Genomic DNA, 18,639 nt, shown 5'->3' on the forward strand with positions numbered 1-18,639 from the left:
TTGGCCACAAAGAAGACGTCAACGAGGCTGTCGCCGGATTGGCTCGGGTAGTTCGGACAACCTCCAGTGGCGACTTTCCATTTGGCCAGAGCTAACCGTCACTGGAGAGGCCCATTGTGTAGCATTGATCTCCATGTTTATTATGTTTGGGATATTTTATACTCCACTTCTGTACCCTTATAATAGATTTATGTCCTCAAAAAAGATCTTAATTTTTTTTAAGGAAGCAATCATCCTAATTAACTGGAGGATCTCACTAGAAGCCTAGCTTAACCATCATGAGTCAAAATTTGAGTCAGTAATAGTGCCCAGTGTAGGATCTTTTGACCTCGTTTTGGCACTAACCCACCGGAAGCTCCCAAAATACTATACACATTGTTAATAAATGCGAACCACATTGGAGGTTATATTATGAGTATTGCTTGTTGTATTGTATATTGTTGGAAGAAGCTACTGCTTCACTGCTCCTTCCGTTTCAAAACACAACTCATATAGATTTTTCTCATTTGTTCCACAACACACCTTGTTTTTCTCTTGGATCCGCACCCGGCCAATAACTAGTCACATCCATTTACTATTAATCCAATATGAGTGGTCAGGCACTGGAAACGAGAGCCGCTTTGGTCCAAATGCACAAATCTACATGAGTTGTGTTTTGGAATGGAGAGAGTATAAAGCAAGACAGTGATAAAATACTGTTAAGAAACTATAAAGTTCAATACAATGTCGATGTTAATATTGGCACTAAGAAATATGTTGATCGATGATCTCCACTATTTGGTAGCAAATCTCATAAATTTGTTACCATTTCAGCCACCGTCACTAACAAGATGGTCACACACGAACACATTACTTTGGTGTATAAACAAAGGTATCAATATCATACCTAGGAAAGATTGTTTTACACTATTAACTTTGTAAATTATGCAATACTTTGTCATAAAGAGATAATCCAAGTATGAGTCTATTTAACAATTTTCCAAACCATCCTTTACATTAAATATACGGTCATAACAAAGTTAATTATGAATCACAAAATGAAGTCTTAATAATATAAATAAAATATGTAACAATGTTTAGTATTTTACTTTTGAAACCCATGACACCGAATTAATTCATCTTTTGCTAGCCACGACGCCTTGAAGACATGTCCAAAACATCGGATCAAAATTTGCTCTGCTACATCCTGTAACTCGGCCTTTATAACACAAAAATGCACACTACACGTCCTTACATCAAACCGGCGACCATCGAGTATGGAAGTATGGATTTGACCCAACAATATGGGCTCTCCACATCACCCATCGATTCGGCCCCGCAGATCCGAAAAAAAATCTTACAGTATAAGCGGTTATCATCTCGAGATCGTTTCCATTTCAAATTATCTTATCTGCTCGTGGAGGGGGGGCAAATTTTGGAGACAAACGGCTCTGAGTTCCATCAACGGTAAAGGGCGGTAAGAGGATCGTGCTCGATGGAACCAGCGTTGGAAGATACTGGGATACCATTTGTTCTAGATTTGTTGAGATCTCGATATATTCCTATCATTACAGCTAATTTAATAAAAATTGTTTAAAGCATGTGTTCCAAAAGAGATTTCAATGTGTTGTTGTTTTAAATTCAGAGTTTAGAATGGTATTTTAGTTTTCGGCAAAAAAAAAATTTGGGCAAAATGCGGCTATTTCGTCAAGCCCGGTAAAACTGTGCGGATGAGCTCACAGCCGCCACCTCTGCTCGCAGGAGGGCAGCTTGGTACGACAGCAAGGGGCCGATAAGGCCGCCGTATTGATGAGGCAACGGAGTCCTCGCTTCCGCGCCCCCTCAGAGCGACATGGGGTGGCCTCGTCGGTAACGGCCCCTCCACGGTCACCCCCTTTAGGGTTTCCCCAGCCGTGAGGGGAAGGGATACGGCCGCCCCCCGGTCACATTTTGGGGGGAAGGGGGAAAGGTGATCACCGAAGAAGAAGGGTTACGTGCCGAAAGAGGCGGCAGAGAGGGGTTTTGGTGCAGCAGAGGTGGCGGCGGATTGTTCAATTTTGGTACCGAACTTCCTCCACGCCGAAGATATACATGCCTCGAAGGCGGCTGTTCGGTACCCCCAAACTCATTTTTTCGGGCTGGGCCCATTTCCGGTGTCTGTTCAGGCCGCATTTTTGGCCAAAAACCGAAAAACTAGTTCAAATCGCCCATTTCCAATCTGCTAGAGTTGCTCTTACCAATAAGGCATGTTGATCAACTATAGGCATGTAGCTAAGCGTTGTGTGCTCGTGTCCACCATCCATGAGGTCGTGGGGTTCAAATATTGTGCATTTTCCTATTTACCACTGAGTAACATTTTTCCTGCGTATTTTGTTGTTGATATCCTATTTATCTACTATACTACTTAAGTTTAAATTTTAAATTTTGGTTTGCATGCTTTTCGTCCGAATTTCACCCATTTCTCTCGGGGGCGAAAAAGTTTCAAACCAAAATCCTAAAAATCCATGGTTTGGACGCCGTTAGATTGAGGGAATTCAAACAGCACAAGCATCGCAATGCACGTGAAACATTGAATCAAGTGACGCAACCATTCACTAATGGACGTGTACTTAATCAGCATGTGATTGATTAGTGCACTAACTGCCATCGTTTGTCCCGCGGAGGCCGGGAGGGCACTTCTGGAGGCCTGACTTCTACAGGGGAACAGCAGTACAGCGCACACACAACTCTTCGATGTGGATGCATCAATTCACTGGTGCTTTAGCCAGCCATCGGTGCAACGCCCCAGGGCATGCATCTAGTAATTAGCAAGTGTTATGGTGGGCTTAACTGTCCGGCAGGATAACTTACTGAATTCTCAGTAAAAAAATTGTGTTTTCCGTTCACTGTTCAGTACAGGTTCATACAATGGAAAAAAAAACATTAAAGTACTGCTTGTGAAAAAACTTTCAATTGCTGCATCTATGATGTAAGCCAAACCATGTGCTTCTGATGGTGATAACACTGCTATCCAGTTACATGAACTGCATTCATCGTTCAGCATCCAAGATAGAAGTTGTCAGCTACCAGTATCATTTATGACTTTTTCCAATCCAGTATTTCCATGGCTGGAACATGAGCAATCTGTGTAGTTGAATAGAAGCTCAATCCGTTCATTTCGATGTGAGTATTGATGAATATAAGGTATGGTTGACCAAGCACAAAAGAAGAATTTGATGGGGAAAACAATCCTTTTCCCTTTGACCTCTTGAATATGCATGCAATTTCGTTTTGCTCAAATTTGTGATTAAAAAATGATAAAACGTACTCCCTCCGTCCAACAAAAGATGTCTCATGTTTGTCAAAATTTGGATGTATCTAGACATGACTTACTGTATAGATGCATTCAAATTTAGTCAAAATTGAGACATCCTTTGTTGGACGGAGGAAGTACTTGGTTTTGTAATGGTAGAAGATGCACGAAAAGTGCAGGGAAGAGGTAGCTAGGTATGATTTTTTTTATGCTCATTTATAAACCAACAAGGCAACAAGTGTGTGCTGTATATATGAACTTAAACCATAAAGCCAAAAGTTCATATGCTTGCACATAGAATTCCTGTTCTTTCATTAGAAATTGAAATGCATGGCTTGTTTATTTTAATTTCAGGTTAAACTATGACCTGTTGATGCTACAAGATTTCTGTCTCCTCAATTTATGGATTAAATGCTTCGTAATATAGGGCTATTGTAATGTATTGTAATGTTTTTCCTCTCTTTAAGCACTGCCAATTTCTAAATGTGTTTTGCCATTTTACTCTGCAGTTTAAGTTGAGAGATTAGCCAAGTAATGTGAGACAAAGCCAGCAGGTTTCACTTAACATATTTCGTATTCTTCGTTTTTAGCGTTAATATGCCATTGTGAGTCGGTGATCATTTGTTTTTGATTGACCGAACAATTCTGAACTGCTAAATTCTATCACTCATGTAACATGATTCTTCATATACATGCATGAATTACTAAAAATATAACTACTCATGTCCCATATTCAAATTACAGTAATTTCAAGAAAAAAAATCCCAGGTACAGGAGGGGCAACAGCAAGATATAAATTATATGACACCTCTGAAAGAACCATTGGTCACGGGTTGAGCGAGCATTTTACCTCCAGCTACTTGGCCAGAATTCTGAATTGCTTAATTCTATCACTCACGCAAGTATGTAACAAGATTCATCATACACATACATGCATGAATTACTAAAATATAACTAATCATGTCCCATATTCAAATTCCAGTAATTTCAAGGAAAAATCCCAGGTACAGGAGAGAAAACAGAGAGATATGAATTATATGATACCTCCAAAAGAACCATTGATCACCGGTTGAGCAAGCATTTTACCTCCAGCCACTTGGCCAGAAAGTATGAATGCTGTAGCCAGTCTTCCAGTTATCCAAGAAAATCACCTTCCTGACCGCCCACCATCCAACCACCATGACCGCAAGCATCGCGAACCGCTGCGTCTGCAGGCTCTCCACCTTGACCAGCAAGTGTGTCACCACAGCCAACATCAGCCCCACGAGGGTGTACAGGAACCCAACAGCAAACCCCTCGGCGCCCAGCTGCATCCCCGAACCCTGGTAGAAGAAGACGAGCTTGTTGGGATCGGCACGGTCGGTGAGGAACATGGGCGTGTGCCTGATGATCCCGTACATCCCTCCAGACACGCTGAAGAAGTAGACGAAGAGCGCGCCGGCCATCCAGAGCTTGGGGTCGTGGAGCATGGTGTCCCCCTGCGCGATCCGCCTGATCCCGAAGGGGACGGACATGAGGAAGAGGATGACGAGCAGGGCGACCTGGTTGCGGGAGACGAGCGGCGGGCGCACGACGGGGCCGACCTCGAGCCCCGTGCGGGCCTCGACGAACTCGGCCATGGAGTCGGCGAGGCGGGAGAAGTGGGACTGGTCCATCTGCTCGGAGTCGGCGAGGCGGGAGTGGTCGGGGCGGATGAGGCGGACGTGGGGCAGCGAGTTGACCCCGAACTGCGAGAAGGAGTGCTGCGACTCGGAGAACTCGATGTCGGCGAAGAAGAGGGCGGAGGAGGAGTCGGAGTCGGGGTTGTTGGCGAGGAAGGAGGCGGAGAGCAGCGCGAACTCGCGGCGGAGCTGGGGGAGGTGGAGGTCGGACTTGGAGTGGAGCGAGGCGGCGTCGAAGAAGAGGAGCACGGAGTAGGGCCGCGGGGCCGGGGAGGAGAGGAAGCGGGTGACGGAGGTGTCGGTGAGGTGGATCACGCCGGATGGGGAGCGGGAGCGGAGGGACTGCAGCTCGCCGACCAGGTCGTTGGCGCCGGCGGTGTGGGCGGCTGCCGCGGCGAGGAGGACGAGGAGGAGGAGGGGAAGGGAGGACGCCATGGCGTATGGCTCTGGATCTGAGTGGCTCCGGATCTGGGTGGGGAGAAGACCGACGGGGTAAACTATGCTTTCTTTTTTTTTAGAATGGAGTAAAAGTCTTCCCTCAACAAAAAAAAGTCTGTGAAAAAAAAAGTGTTACGAGCACTGCAAACAGGCCCAATAGAAGGTTCCGATATGCCAAAGTCCAGTCAGGCCCGAGCCAATTATCTTTTCTTCTCTTGAGCTATTTTTTCTTCAAAAACTAGAGGTCTCATTTTTCCAAGACGATGGAAGGATCATCCCTTTCTTCCAGGTACACTATGGGCATAGGGCATAGATGCACAATGGACAATAATAGTTGGAATAGCCACTGGACAATGGTCGGATACTACCGACCTCTACCGGATGATGTCGAAAATGTACAAGTACACACGGATTGTATTCCTGTCTGTATCCGTTTTCATGACCGATGGATATCTGCAAATCTTGTCCAAATTAATATCCAGGACCATTCGGCGAATGGTTGGTTGAAAACTATCCGTGCAACTTCCAACCCTGACTGAATGGCGGCTGGCGTTGGCCAATTCGGCTGTGAGCGGTTGATTTCTTAGTGTTGATTTTCATGCCCAGATATGTCTATGCTATCCAGTTATTTTGTATCTTATTGATCGAATGAGTTGTACTGATTGAGATAGACCTTTTGTATTGTCTTCTTACTTCAGAATGCATCTGTTTCAGTGATTTCGTACTTGATCGAAGGAGTTGTAGTACTGAACCTCACTTCAAAATGCATCCGGTTCGGTGATTTCGTATCTTAAATATACTGCTTTAGAAGGACTTTCTGAAATGTCTCTTCACTGAAAAATACTAACTGTATTGTGTATTGTATAGTTCAGGAAAGAATCTACTGCACCAACTCCATAGGACCATGATTGTGAGTTACATGATTTGGGTTTCAGTGGCGATGCTTTCACTTGGAGGAATAATAGCCACATCAAGGAGAATTATATTAAGGGGAGGATTGACCGTGCAGTTGCGACAAACTCTTGGTGCTTAAAATATCCAGCGTACCGGTCTGTCATGGGAGCCGAGGCATTCGGATCACCGCCCACTGATCATTACTTTGGAAGAAGATGGGAGAGGATTGAGGAACAGTAGTTCTAGAGGTAGAAGCTTTAAGTTTGAAGCAAGCTGGCTACAAGAAGAGATGTGTACTACGGTTGTGGAGAATGCATGGCGTCGGGAGGAGGTTGGTAGGGGAGTAACGGTGGCAGAAGTTCTTAAAGGTGTGGCAGGAGACTTAAAAGAGTGGAGTTCTCATAATCTGGGGGATATGGAGAAACGTATTGCCCGGCTCAAGAAGGAACTAGAAGCGTGTCGGAGATGAAATATTTCACAAGAATTCGTAGACAGGGAACACCTCCGGTACAAAACTAGACCGACTGGAAGAACAACGGGATACCTATTGGAAGCAGCGGGCGCATGTGAATTGGCTTACGAAGGGTGATAAAAACACAAAATTCTTTCGTGCGTATGACTTGGAGAGGAAGAAGAGAAACCGTATCAAATATCTGAAAAAAGATGATAGTAGAGTGGTAGAGGCAGAAGAGGAGATGGCGGCGGAGATCACTAACTATTTTTCAAACCTCTTCTCTTCTTCTGCAGGTACACGTATGGATGAACTATTGCCCCAAATCTCCCCAAGTGTTACTCGTGAAATGAATGAAAATCTGTTGGCTGATTTCTCTGCACAAGAGATTAAAGAGGCCTTGGACAGTGTTGGGGATCTCACGGCTCCAGGTCTTGATGGCATGCCCGCCATTTTTTATAAAAAATTCTGGGCCTTAGTGGGGCCAAAAGTAACGCAAGAAGTCCTGCATATTCTGAATGGGGGAGAGATACCAACGTCCTGAAATGATACCTGTGTTGTCTTAATACCAAAAGTGAAGAACCCGGAGAGAATGAAGGATCTTAGACCAATCAGCTTGTGCACGGTCTTGTATAAAATCCTGTCGAAGGTCCTGGCCAATAGACTCAAAGTGATTATCCCACATATCATCTCCCCAAACCAGAGTGCTTTTATTCTTGGGAGGCTGATCACTGACAATATCTTGCTTGCATACGAGGTAAACCGTTTTTTGCAGAACAAGCGAGGTGGTGGGGCAGGGTATGCTTCTTTAAAGTTAGATGTGAGTCGGGTCGAGTGGCATTTTCTGGAGAAGATGATGAGAAGAATGGGCTTTGCAGAAAGATGGATCAATTTGGTTATGAGGTGTTGTAGCACAGTGCGATATCGGTTCAGATTCAATGGCACACTTACGGAAGAGGTGATCCCCTCTAGAGGCCTTCAGCAGGGAGATCCAATCTCACCCTATCTTTTTCTCATCTGTGCGGAGGCTTTTTCAGGGCTGCTCAATTCTGCGGAGAGGGAGGGCAGACTGGAGGGTGTAAGAGTGAGCCGAAATGCACCGAGTTTTAATCACCTATTGTTTGCGGATGATTCTCTAATCCTCTTGAAAGTTACGGAGGACAGTATAGATCATCTGCAACATGTGCTAAAACTGTATGAGGATTGCTCGGAGCAAACAATCAATGTTGATAAGTCTTCGGTTGTGTTCAGCAAAAATGCTAAGGGGCCGGATAAGCGGATGATGTTGCATAAAATGGGGCTGTTGCGAGAATCAAGAAATGAGAAGTATCTTGGACTTCCTGTATGTGTTGGGAGGTCTAGGGCTAAAACTTTTGGTTACATCAAGGATAGAGTGTGGCAGCGTATTCAAGGCTGGAAAGAGAAAATGCTTTCTAAGGCAGGGAAAGAGATCATGGTCAAAGCATGTGCACAAGCCATCCCAACATTTACTATGTCTTGTTTTGATCTCACTAAAGGTTTATGTGATCAAATCAGTTCCATGGTGTGCAGATATTGGTGGGCACAACAAGAAAATGAAAATAAGATTCATTGGTTAAGCTGGCCAACACTATCACTACCAAAGAAAGATGGTGGGTTGGGATACAAAGATCTGTATACTTTTAATCTAGCGATGCTAGCAAAACAAGGGTGGAGGTTGCTTACCAATCCTACCTCCTTGTGTGCCCAGGTCCTAAAAGCAAAGTATTTCCCTTCTACTGACATCCTGCATGCTACTGTAAATGATGGGGCTTCGTACACTTGGAGAAGCATCATGAAAGGAGTTGAGCTTCTCAACCAGGGAGTGATCAAGAGAGTGGGTGATGGTCTGTCTATCCAAATCTGGGATGATCCTTGGCTTCCTTGTCGTTGGTCACGACGGCCGATTACACCCAGAGGACAAACTGTACTGCACCGGGTGTCAGACTTGATTGATCCTTATACAAATAGTTGGGATACGCAGCTTATTGAGGATATCTTTTGGCCTGAAGATGGCAATTTCAGTCGTGCACTGCCGCTGAAAGATGAGATGGAAGATGTTTGGGCATGGCACCCTGATCCGAAAGGGATTTTTTCAGTCCGCTCAGCCTACAGGTTAGCTCGTGAAATTGCAGCAAGGAACCAGCCGACGAGTAGCTCGCACCTTCAGTTGCAGGAGGATGGTTTCAGATGGAACGAGGTGTGTGTGAAATTTATGAAGTGTTCTCACCCTTTTGTCTCGGGCCGCATCTTTGTTTATATAGAAGACCGATCAAGTTGGTTGAGTACATCTTGTGTTACAAGGAAAGGAGTTTAAACTCCCGGAAGAGATAGAGATAGAATTGTTAGAGATACAACTAGAGAATCCTGCCGACTATACAAGATTGATATCTACGGCTAAGCAAGTTGTTACAAACTCTAACACCCTCCGTTAATCACAACTTGGCCAAGTTGAGGTTACGCTTGAAAGCTTCCGGATTCTTCACAGGAAGCGCCTTTGTAAAACCATCTGCAACCTGGTCACCAGAGTTAATGAACTGTATATCCAGTTGCTTGTTAGCAACCCTCTCTCGCACAAAATGATAATCAATCTCAACGTGCTTAGTTCTAGCATGAAAAACTGGGTTTGCAGATAGATAAGTAGCTCCCAGATTATCACACCAAAGATGTGGAGTTCTTCTTTGTTCTACTCCAAGTTCTTTGAGTATAGATTGCAGCCATATAATTTCTGCAGTTGCATTAGCCAAAGCTTTATACTCTGCCTCAGTACTTGACCTTGAAACTGTAGCTTGTTTCTTTACACACCATGATATGAGGTTTGGTCCAAAGAAGATTGCAAATCCTCCTGTTGATCTTCTATCATCAACACAACCGGCCCAATCCGAATCAGAGAAGGCACTCACCAAGTTAGATGGTGATCTGCTGAAAAAGAAAAACCTAATCCTTCAAATCTTCGCTATCCTTCAAATCTTCACTATCCTTCGAGTCTTCGATACGCTTCGAATCCTTATGGGGAAGTCTATAAATGATACGTCCCTTGCTTGAATCATAACGACTTACTTCAATTTTGACCCTATCCCCCATCAGTATTCGTATAGAACTAGACCGAATCTTTCCTGAAATATAGCCCAGGATGATGGTGTCATTCTCTAGACGAACGCGGAACATTCCGTTGGGTAGGGCTTCCGTAACTAAACCTTCGAAAGTTACTTTTGCTTCTCTCGGGTTTTTCTTTTCTCGCCTATTTTTTTTTCTGTCATTTTTTTTCTGGCTATTTTTACCAAGATCTGAAGTGTGCCAGATATATCTCAAGATACGTTTTACTGCTGTCCAATGAACACTTGTGGGTTTATGCAAATATTGACATACCTTGTTCACTGAGAAAGCAATGTCAGGACATGTCAAAGTCAAGTACTGAAGTGCACCTACTATACTTCTGTATTTTGTGCCATCTTCCTGTTCAAGTAGCTCTCCATCATGAGCTGACAGTTTCTCTATACTTGACAATGGAGTTGGCGATCCTTTGCAATGCTGCATCCCAATATTTTCCTTGGGACAGTACAATGCCATCTTCATTCTTCTTTACTTCTATACCAAGGAAGTAGTGCAAATCACCAAGATCCTTGAGAGCAAACTCAAACCCTAGATCTTTCAATAAGGCTGAAACTGCATCACCTGAAGAGCTGGTGACAATAATGTCATCTACATATATGAGCACAAATATGGTTATGCCTGACTTGTTGAAAATAAACAAGGAAGTGTCTGATTTTGATGGCATGAAGCCTAGCTGCTGCAGCTTGCTACTTAACCTAGAATACCATGCTCTATGTGCTTGTTTTAATCCATATAAGGCTTTGTCTAACTTGCAAGTGTGATTCGGAGAATTCTTATCTTCAAAACCTGGTGGTTGCCTCATATAGACCTCCTCTTCCAGAACACCGTGCAAGAACGCGTTCTGCACATCTAGTTGGCGCAAACTCCAACCTTTTGACACAGCAATGGCTAAGACAAGTCTAATAGTGGCAGCCTTGACAACGGGACTGAAAGTGTCCTCATAGTCTATGCCATAGCGTTGCTTGAAGCCTTTTGCTACAAGTCTTGCTTTATATCTGTCTATAGTACCATCTGACTATTTCTTGATTCTATAGACCCATTTGCAATCTATGAGATTTTTACCTTCTTGAGGCGGTACCAAATGCCATGTTTTATTTTTCATCAGGGCATTATATCCATCTTCCTTCCACCTTTGTCTTCAAGCGCCTGCTCCAATGTTTCTGGTTCACCTGTAGATGTCAATAGACCATAGCGTATCATACCAGGGAAAAGCTTTCGTGGCTTAACAATTCCTTGTTGGAGTCGGGTCACGGCATGAGGGGGTGAAGCTGGTGGTGCAGGTGGTGAAGCTGACGGCGCAGAGGATCCGAAGCTACTTGAATCTGTTGCAGAAGATCTGGAATTTGCCGCAGAAGATCCGCCGGAGTTTTGGGCGGGAGATGGCATCATCTACGATGCTTCTGTGCTTGTCGGGCTTGCGCTTGCGCCAGGTGTCGTCTGCTGATCCGGGGAAGCTCCGCCTGCAGTAGTACTGCCCCGATCTTCTTGGGATCGCACGCAGGCAGAGTCTGCCTAGGATCGCGTGATGGCAGTGGCGGGAGAATCTCCCTGGCCTTCTGCTTGATGCACACCAGAATTGCACACGGATATATTTGTTTGCCTGAAACTTGCTGGAATTGCTGCATGAGACTCATTAGAACTATTAGCAGCATTAGTACGAGTATTAATCACTTGATCATCATCATTAAATTCGCCCTCATGATGAAGAGGTCGGAGGTGCTCCGGGAGAAGAAGGATTTCAGACCAAAATAGATGACCAGCATTTGGATGAAGAGATTTGAAGGGAAAAACACTCGCATCAAAAACAACATCACGAGATATATATATTCGGCCAGAATCAACATCTAGGCACTTGACCCCCTTATGGCGTGAGCTGTATCCAAGAAAAACGCATTGCTTAGAGCGAAAGGCTAGCTTGCAGGAATTATAGGGCCGCAAATTGGGCCAACACGCACACCCAAAAACTCTGAGAGAGGTGTAATCAGGGGTGGTGCCAAAGAGACGCTCTAATGGAGTTTGAGAATTAATAACTTTGCTTGGAAGCATGTTAATTAGGTATGTGGCAGCAAGATAAGCTTCATCCCAGAATTTGAGTGGCATAGATGCGTTTGCTAGGAGAGCTAGGCCAACTTCAACTATGTGGCGATATTTTCGCTCAGCCGAACCATTTTCTTGATGGGCATGTGGACAGGAAACATGATGCATGATTCCTATCTTTTGGAAGAAAGAATTTAATTTTTCATATTCTCCTCCCCAGTCAGATTGCATGGCAAGGATTTTTCGGTCAAATTGTCGTTCAACAAGTGCTTGGAAATTGTGAAAGACAGCAAAAACATCAGATTTCTTTTTGATGAGGTAGATCCATGTGTATTTGCTATAATCATCGATAAAACTCACATAGTAAGAAAAATTGCCAACCGAAGTGGGGGCCGAACCCCAAACATCAGAGAATATCAACTCTAATGGAACAGTGGATACACTTGTAGAAATAGGGTATGGCAATTGATGACTTTTTGCTTTCTGACATGAATCGCAACCGAATCACCTAAGGACTCACCATCATGTGGGAGTTTATTTTTACTAAGCACTTCATGAACTACTGAAGACAACGGATGACCTAAACGACTGTGACACCTAGACGAAGATAATTTGGTGGCACTAAGACCTTGCTTGCGAAACTTGAACTTTGGTGGAACTAGGGGGTAGAGTCCTCCTCTACATCTGCCTCAATGAATTATTCCCCTTGTGACCTGATCCTTGATCAAAAAGAATTTAGGATGAAAATCAATAGAGACTTGATTGTCGGTAGTGAGGCGATGAACAGAAAGAAGATTTTTTGATGTACTTGGAACATGCAAGATGTTATTTAAATGCAATGTGCGACTAGGGGTGCGAATTGATGAGTGACCAATGTGATCAATTTTCATACCAGATCCATTGGCGTTGTGCACTTGGTCCTGCCCCCGGTACTTGTCGCGAATGGAGAGCTTCTCGAGCTCGCGGGTGATGTGGTCAGTGGCTCCACTGTCGGTGTACCAGCTGGTATCACCGCCATAGGAAGTGTTGATGGAGCCTGCCACCTTCTCCTCTGCTTGGTAGTCTTCATCGAAGCGCCACCAGCACTCAAGTGCCACATGCCCAACCTTGGAACAGATTTGGCACATAGGTCGTGGTTCATTGCCACGTCCGTTGTTGGTGTTGTTGTTGGAGCCTCCTGGATGCTGGTTCTTGTTGGTGTAGGTGCGTCCGCCGCGATTGCCATGTCCACCATTGCCGCGTCCGCGCTGTCCACCGCGGCCACGAGATGAGGAGCCACCGCGTCCACGTGTGGCAGCGTTGGCTGAAGACTTGAAGTTGCCTCCGCCCTGAAGGAGCTCCATGCGTGTGTCGAAGTTCGACATCTGTGAGTACAGCTCACCAAGTGTGATGCCATCGGTCTTTGCATCTAGTGCAGAGACGAGCGGGTTGTACTCGATGTCGAGCCCCGCGAGGATGTAGGACACCATCTCATCTTCTCCTAGCGGCTTCCCGGCAGCAGCAAGTTCATCACCGAGGCTCGTCATCTTGGAGAAGTAGGCAGCAACCGTCTGGTTGCCCTTGGTGGCGTTGGCCAACATAATCCGTAGATTGTTGACCCTTGATCTGGACTGAGAGGAAAACATGTTTTCCAGATAAATCCAGACTTCTGTCGCGCTCGTAAGCGAGACAACCTGCATCAAAACTTCTTTGGAAAGAGATTTGAGCAGGTAAGAAAGGACCTGTTGGTCCTGCGCAACCCATATCACGTAGGCCGGGTTTGACTTCTTGACGATCGTCTTGTCGGCTTCTTCATACTCAAGCTCCTTGCTGGGTGCCTTGATCGAGCCAGCCATAGAGCTGTGCACCACGCACATCAGGAAAGACTTGTGCCTTCCATAGGAGATAGTTCTCCCTGGTGAGCTTCTCAGTAACTGTGCCACCGAGAGCAGTTATGGGGTTGGATGAAGAGGACGCCATGGAAAAAGTTTGGAGATTGGATCTAGATGGGGATGGAAGAGGAAGGCTCTGATACCATGTGAAATTTATGAAGCGTTCTCACCCTTTGTCTCGGTCACATCTTTGTTTATATAGAAGACCGATCAAGTCGGTTGAGTACATCTTGTGTTACAAGAAAAGGAGTTTAAACTCCCAGGAGAGATAGAGTTGTTAGAGATACAACTAGAGAATCATGCCGACTATACAAGATTGATATCTACGGCTAATCAAGTTGTTACAAACTCTAACAGTGTGGTCTGCCCCATGTCCACGTAATGTTCAACAGTTTTCTGTGGCTAGCACATAACAGTCTGCCACTCTTGTCGAACATTAAACGACGTGGTGTTGATTGTGAGCCACTTTGTTTCCTATGCCACAGGCAGAACGAGGATGGTGGGCACCTGTTTTTCCGTTGCAAGAAAGTCAAACAAGTATGGAGAGACATGGGCCTGGAAGATATCCGACTTCAGTGTGTTGCCTGTAATGGTCCGAAGGAGGTGTTGAAGTTTTTACTCCGTCTCAGTGTGGGGAAACAGACTCGTTGTTTGGCTTTGCTCTGGAAATGGTGGTGTGCCAGAAATAAAGAAAATGCTGGAGAATCAACTTGCGATACCGCTGCTGTTGTCTTGTTGGCTGGACGAGCTGCTTTAGAGTATGAGCGACACTGTGCTACCGTGAAGGACGAGCCACTGAAGAAACCACAACACTGGACTCCACCAATGGGCGACATTCTGAAAGTTAACATCGATGGCAGTTTCAGTGATGGTTCTGGCGGATGGGGTTTTGTCATTCGGGACTGTGATGGCGATGTGGTTGTGTCAGGTGCAGGTCGTGTTCCTTCTTTGCAAGACGCCCTGCAGGCTGAGGCAGAAGCGAGCCTCCATGCCCTACATACTGCCCAGGATTGGGGCATATCGAGAGTCCAGGTTGAGACAGATGCACTGCTTCTGGTGCATGCGCTGAAGAGCAGTGAACATGATCTGGCCATCAATGGGATGATCTTCAAGGAGATTCGTTCCTTTGTTTCGTTAAACTTTATGTTTTTTGATGTTGTGTATTGCCCTCGGGCTTGTAATAGAGTAGCGGACGCCATGGCGGCGTTCGGCGCGAAGATGGTTCATGATGAACCCCAAGCCGTTTGGCCGGGTGATGTTCCTACCTTCGCGCGCTCTTTGGTCGCAAGCGATTTTGCTGCGCACCCAGTTTAATATAAGTTGGTCTTCGAGTTTAAAAAAAAAAACTCCATAGGACCAGAAAAGGGGCTAAAGAAACTATATCGCCAGACTGGCCATATGAGCGATTCGAGATCTGAGGAGTATTTAATTCCTAACGAGTATCAATCACAAAAAGCCAGCATCAGCAGCACATCTTTTCAAGATCCGGCGACCACAACACAGATCATACAGACAGACAGCCTCATTTGGCGCCGGCGCCGGCGAGCCGCCGGCCGGCCTGCTCCATGAGCACCAACAAGCCCTGGCACTCCTGCATCACAAGCTCATCCAAACCCCCATTAATCATCGCCGGGAAGAAGAGCCAGAACCCCGTGCCGCCCACGAACGCCAGCGTGAGCGGCACCGCGAGCGCCCGCGGCGGCCGCCACCACCCGGCCTGCCTTCCCCACCACGCCTCCGCCGCCGTGCAGACCCCATGGAGCACGAAGAACCCCGTCACGTCGCCGCTGGGCGGCCGCCACATGATGTAGTAGAAGATCACCTCGTGCATGAGTCCCGAAACTAGGAACGACACCATGACGCCGGCCGCGTCGCCGAAGCAAGCGCGCACGGGGTTGTAGACGGAAGGGCGGAGGATCGCCGGCACCATGAGGTTCCACCGCCGGCCCCAGAAGTCCCGCAGCGACGACGCCAGGTACGGCCGGTCCACCTGCGGCTCCATCTCCATCCCCAGCGCACCGTGGATCAGGATGCGGACGGCGGCCAGGAGGAGCTCCAGGGAGAAGTAGATGTGCGCGGCGTACATGGCCAGGAGCTGCCAATGGCTCATGGAATCCTTGAACTGGTACCCGTAGATGATTAAGGGGATCACGGCGCCGGAGACGAGGATCTTATAAGCAGCGGCAGGGGCGGAAGGGGGATCTTGCTTCAGCTTTGATTTGGGCGGCGGCTGCCGGAGCTTGACGGGGAGGGCGGCGGAGCAGGCGAAGTGGAGCAAGGGGAGGGACGGGTCTGCCAGGGGCCCGCGGCCGGCGGCGAGGAGGAGGAGCTTGAAGGTGCCGAGCCAGCAGAGGAAGAAGGCGGAGCTGCCGCGGAACGTGGTGGAGGAGAAGGCGAAAGGGATACCGTAGAAGAGCACGACGACGGGGAGAAGCGCCAGGAGGCGGCCCGAGCCTGGGCGGATGTCCGCGGCGGCCATGCGGGCGTAAGCCATGGCCGCCCAGACCGCCGCCGATGCCTTCACGAGGGTCCCGAGCTCGCCGTCCATGAACGCCGCCGCCCCCGCCATTGTTGTGGTGGCTGGTGAGCACGAGGAAATAAATGGTCGGCTAATTGGTCTCTCGATCGAGAGCTTTTGAGGCTGTGGCTTGCGTCTTGCCAAGTTGCCATTTGAGTATTTGACTTGCCCTTGATTTTATTTACTGTCCCATTATGTCCACCACGTACGGCAATTAGTCCATGTCTCAGATTCAATCAACAGTCACTCACAGTGTAATCCCGGACACGAGCCGGAAATTCCTGAGACAAAAAATAAAACTACGGCGACATCGCACTCCAAACTCAAACAAATTCAGTAAAAATAGTGGTCCTTCCTGCTTGACACAATTCATTTGCATATTTCTCTTTTTAATTCCTTCTAAATGCATAGAACATCATACTAAACATGATTTTTATGAAGTTTGCACACTTTGCACCGAACGAGGGTTTTTGTCAGATACGCCGCCCCATTATAAAGATAGCCATGTCTTACACAAATAGTTCACAAACTATGCCACGAAGGAATACCACACAATGCATAATGCATAATGTATCAAAACATAAAAACCTCTAATGAAAGGTCAAAAATATTTTTTAAACTTATAAAAATGCAAATAAGTTCTCGAAATTCCTGGTCACTCCTAATACTCCCCTCACTAGCTACACTCTATTGGGGATCCTCATCTTCGTCCTCATCCTCGCTCTCTTCTTCTTTACCTTGTGGAAGAATGACTTCATACTCCGGTCAAGACTTGCCATGAACGGATCCTCATTGCTCTCAAATGGAGTGATGCTCTCCTCACTACCATTTGGAACATCTAACTCCATCTTCTGCATCATCTTCTTTGGGTTGGAGCGGTTGTGCTTGGAGTCAACATGGGCTTCATAAAGACGCTTCTCATTGGCTTGCTCAAAGCAAAATAGCTTCTTTATCTTTCGACACTCATTTGAGCCAAAAGACCTCAATTGTCATTCCTTTGAGCTCTCGCTTGCACAACAAAGTCATCATCCCCTTCTTCACTTGCTTCGGCGGATGGCTCTTCCTCAAATCTTGGAGGTGACTCCATTGGAAATAATCTTAGAGAGAATCAAAGCCATGAGACATGAGATGCATATGAAGGCACTCTTCTATACATGGCAATGGAATACATCTTATGCCATAAGAAACTCATCACATCCAAAAGCTCGGTAGTCTCACGCCTCCTATGGGTATGGATCATAAGATCACCAAAAAATCCATGTACCTCATCCAAGTTGCCTACCTTGCTTGCAACAGTCTCTCGGTAAATCCTGTCCATGATGTCATAAACGGGAAGCAAGTCCTTGGTTTTATTCATAGTACAAACCTCCATATGAGTCATTATTTTCTTAGTTCTCAGTTCACTGCATTCTAACTACTTCTTAGCTTTTAATTAATTCTCTGTTCTAAGCATCTCCCGTATGATCTCAGTATTTTTTTTTCTTTTTTTGTTGGGACGTGTGTGCTATCAAGTTTACGGTTTTTCTTGGAGAAGCCTAGCCAACGACCATGATTGAACCAAAACTGTCTGCATGTAATATTTTGTACCCTTCGGATGGACTCCTCAAAAACTATCCGTACAATTTCCACCCCTGACTCAGTGCCTCAGTGGCGGCTCCCGGCGGCCGATTCCGTCGTGAGCCAGGTGTTGCGGTTGATTCTATCCAGACTTGAAAACACAACATTAGTGAAATCACCCCTATAAATGGATGATTAGATTTGGTAGGTACTCCTAGCTTCTCTAAGGGAGTACTAGGATACTTTAAAATTCTCCACTAGTAAAGGTTGTCTCTTCATTTTTGAAAAAGTAAGGTTATCTCTTTCAAAATTAAGATGATATATATGTTTGAGAAAACTGCCTTTTTTCCGATACAAAGATTTTTCAAGGTTGAAATGGGTTTGAGTTGAAATCCAAAAATCTGGGAAGATTTTTACTGGCTAATTACATGCCAGGTATGTCATATAATATCATGAAGAAACTTACTTCACAGGATCACTAAAATATGTTTTTAATTGTTCTTATAGACAACGATAGCCAATTGTTCTGTGCATACAAACTTATTTGACCTTGACAGACTGTTACAGAGGCGTACCTGCATATTGGAACTGCGTGACAGTAAATGCCTTGTGAGTGACTACACTCAAATAGAAGGAACGTTCCCAGTCAATCCCAGCTGAATTAACATCGATGATCTTTTCAAGCAGGTAATTGCAAAAAGGAAACAAGCATAATTTGCCCAGTAACTCTTGTACATACAGCTTTAGAGTAGTTGATGTGAAATTACACTTTACTCGCAGCAGCCAGCAGATCAGAAAACGTATTTTTC

The 18,639-nt window shown here is 45.8% G+C and overlaps 2 protein-coding genes and 1 non-coding gene across 3 annotated transcripts; all 3 read right to left on the minus strand.

The window, feature by feature from the left end:
- Window positions 1–2,809: 2,809 nt before the first annotated feature.
- LOC100826386 (probable dolichyl-diphosphooligosaccharide--protein glycosyltransferase subunit 3) lies at window positions 2,810–5,436 on the minus strand. Its single transcript, XM_003577707.4, has 2 exons — window positions 4,316–5,436; window positions 2,810–3,102 (listed from the first exon to the last, which is right to left on the minus strand). The coding sequence occupies exon 1, from the start codon at window positions 5,365–5,367 to the stop codon at window positions 4,354–4,356; it is 1,014 nt and encodes a 337-aa protein (XP_003577755.1). The 5' UTR covers window positions 5,368–5,436; the 3' UTR covers window positions 2,810–3,102; window positions 4,316–4,353.
- A 7,796-nt stretch (window positions 5,437–13,232) lies between these two features.
- On the minus strand, window positions 13,233–13,371 carry LOC112269060. Its single transcript, XR_002960647.1, has one exon. It is a non-coding gene; the product is annotated as a small nucleolar RNA Z247 (small nucleolar RNA).
- A 1,788-nt stretch (window positions 13,372–15,159) lies between these two features.
- On the minus strand, window positions 15,160–16,522 carry LOC100824933 (probable long-chain-alcohol O-fatty-acyltransferase 4). Its single transcript, XM_003576163.4, has one exon. The coding sequence runs from the start codon at window positions 16,322–16,324 to the stop codon at window positions 15,278–15,280; it is 1,047 nt and encodes a 348-aa protein (XP_003576211.1). The 5' UTR covers window positions 16,325–16,522; the 3' UTR covers window positions 15,160–15,277.
- Between the last annotated feature and the right edge of the window lie 2,117 nt (window positions 16,523–18,639).

Source organism: Brachypodium distachyon, chromosome 4 (assembly GCF_000005505.3).
Source record: "Brachypodium distachyon strain Bd21 chromosome 4, Brachypodium_distachyon_v3.0, whole genome shotgun sequence".
Classification (NCBI taxonomy): Eukaryota; Viridiplantae; Streptophyta; class Magnoliopsida; order Poales; family Poaceae; genus Brachypodium; species Brachypodium distachyon.

What these genes read in the sequence shown, in the direction of transcription:
- LOC100826386 (XM_003577707.4), bottom strand. Translation starts at nt 5,367, where the DNA reads ATGGCGTCCTCCCTTCCCCTCCTCCTCCTCGTCCTCCTCGCCGCGGCA.
- LOC100824933 (XM_003576163.4), bottom strand. Translation starts at nt 16,324, where the DNA reads ATGGCGGGGGCGGCGGCGTTCATGGACGGCGAGCTCGGGACCCTCGTG.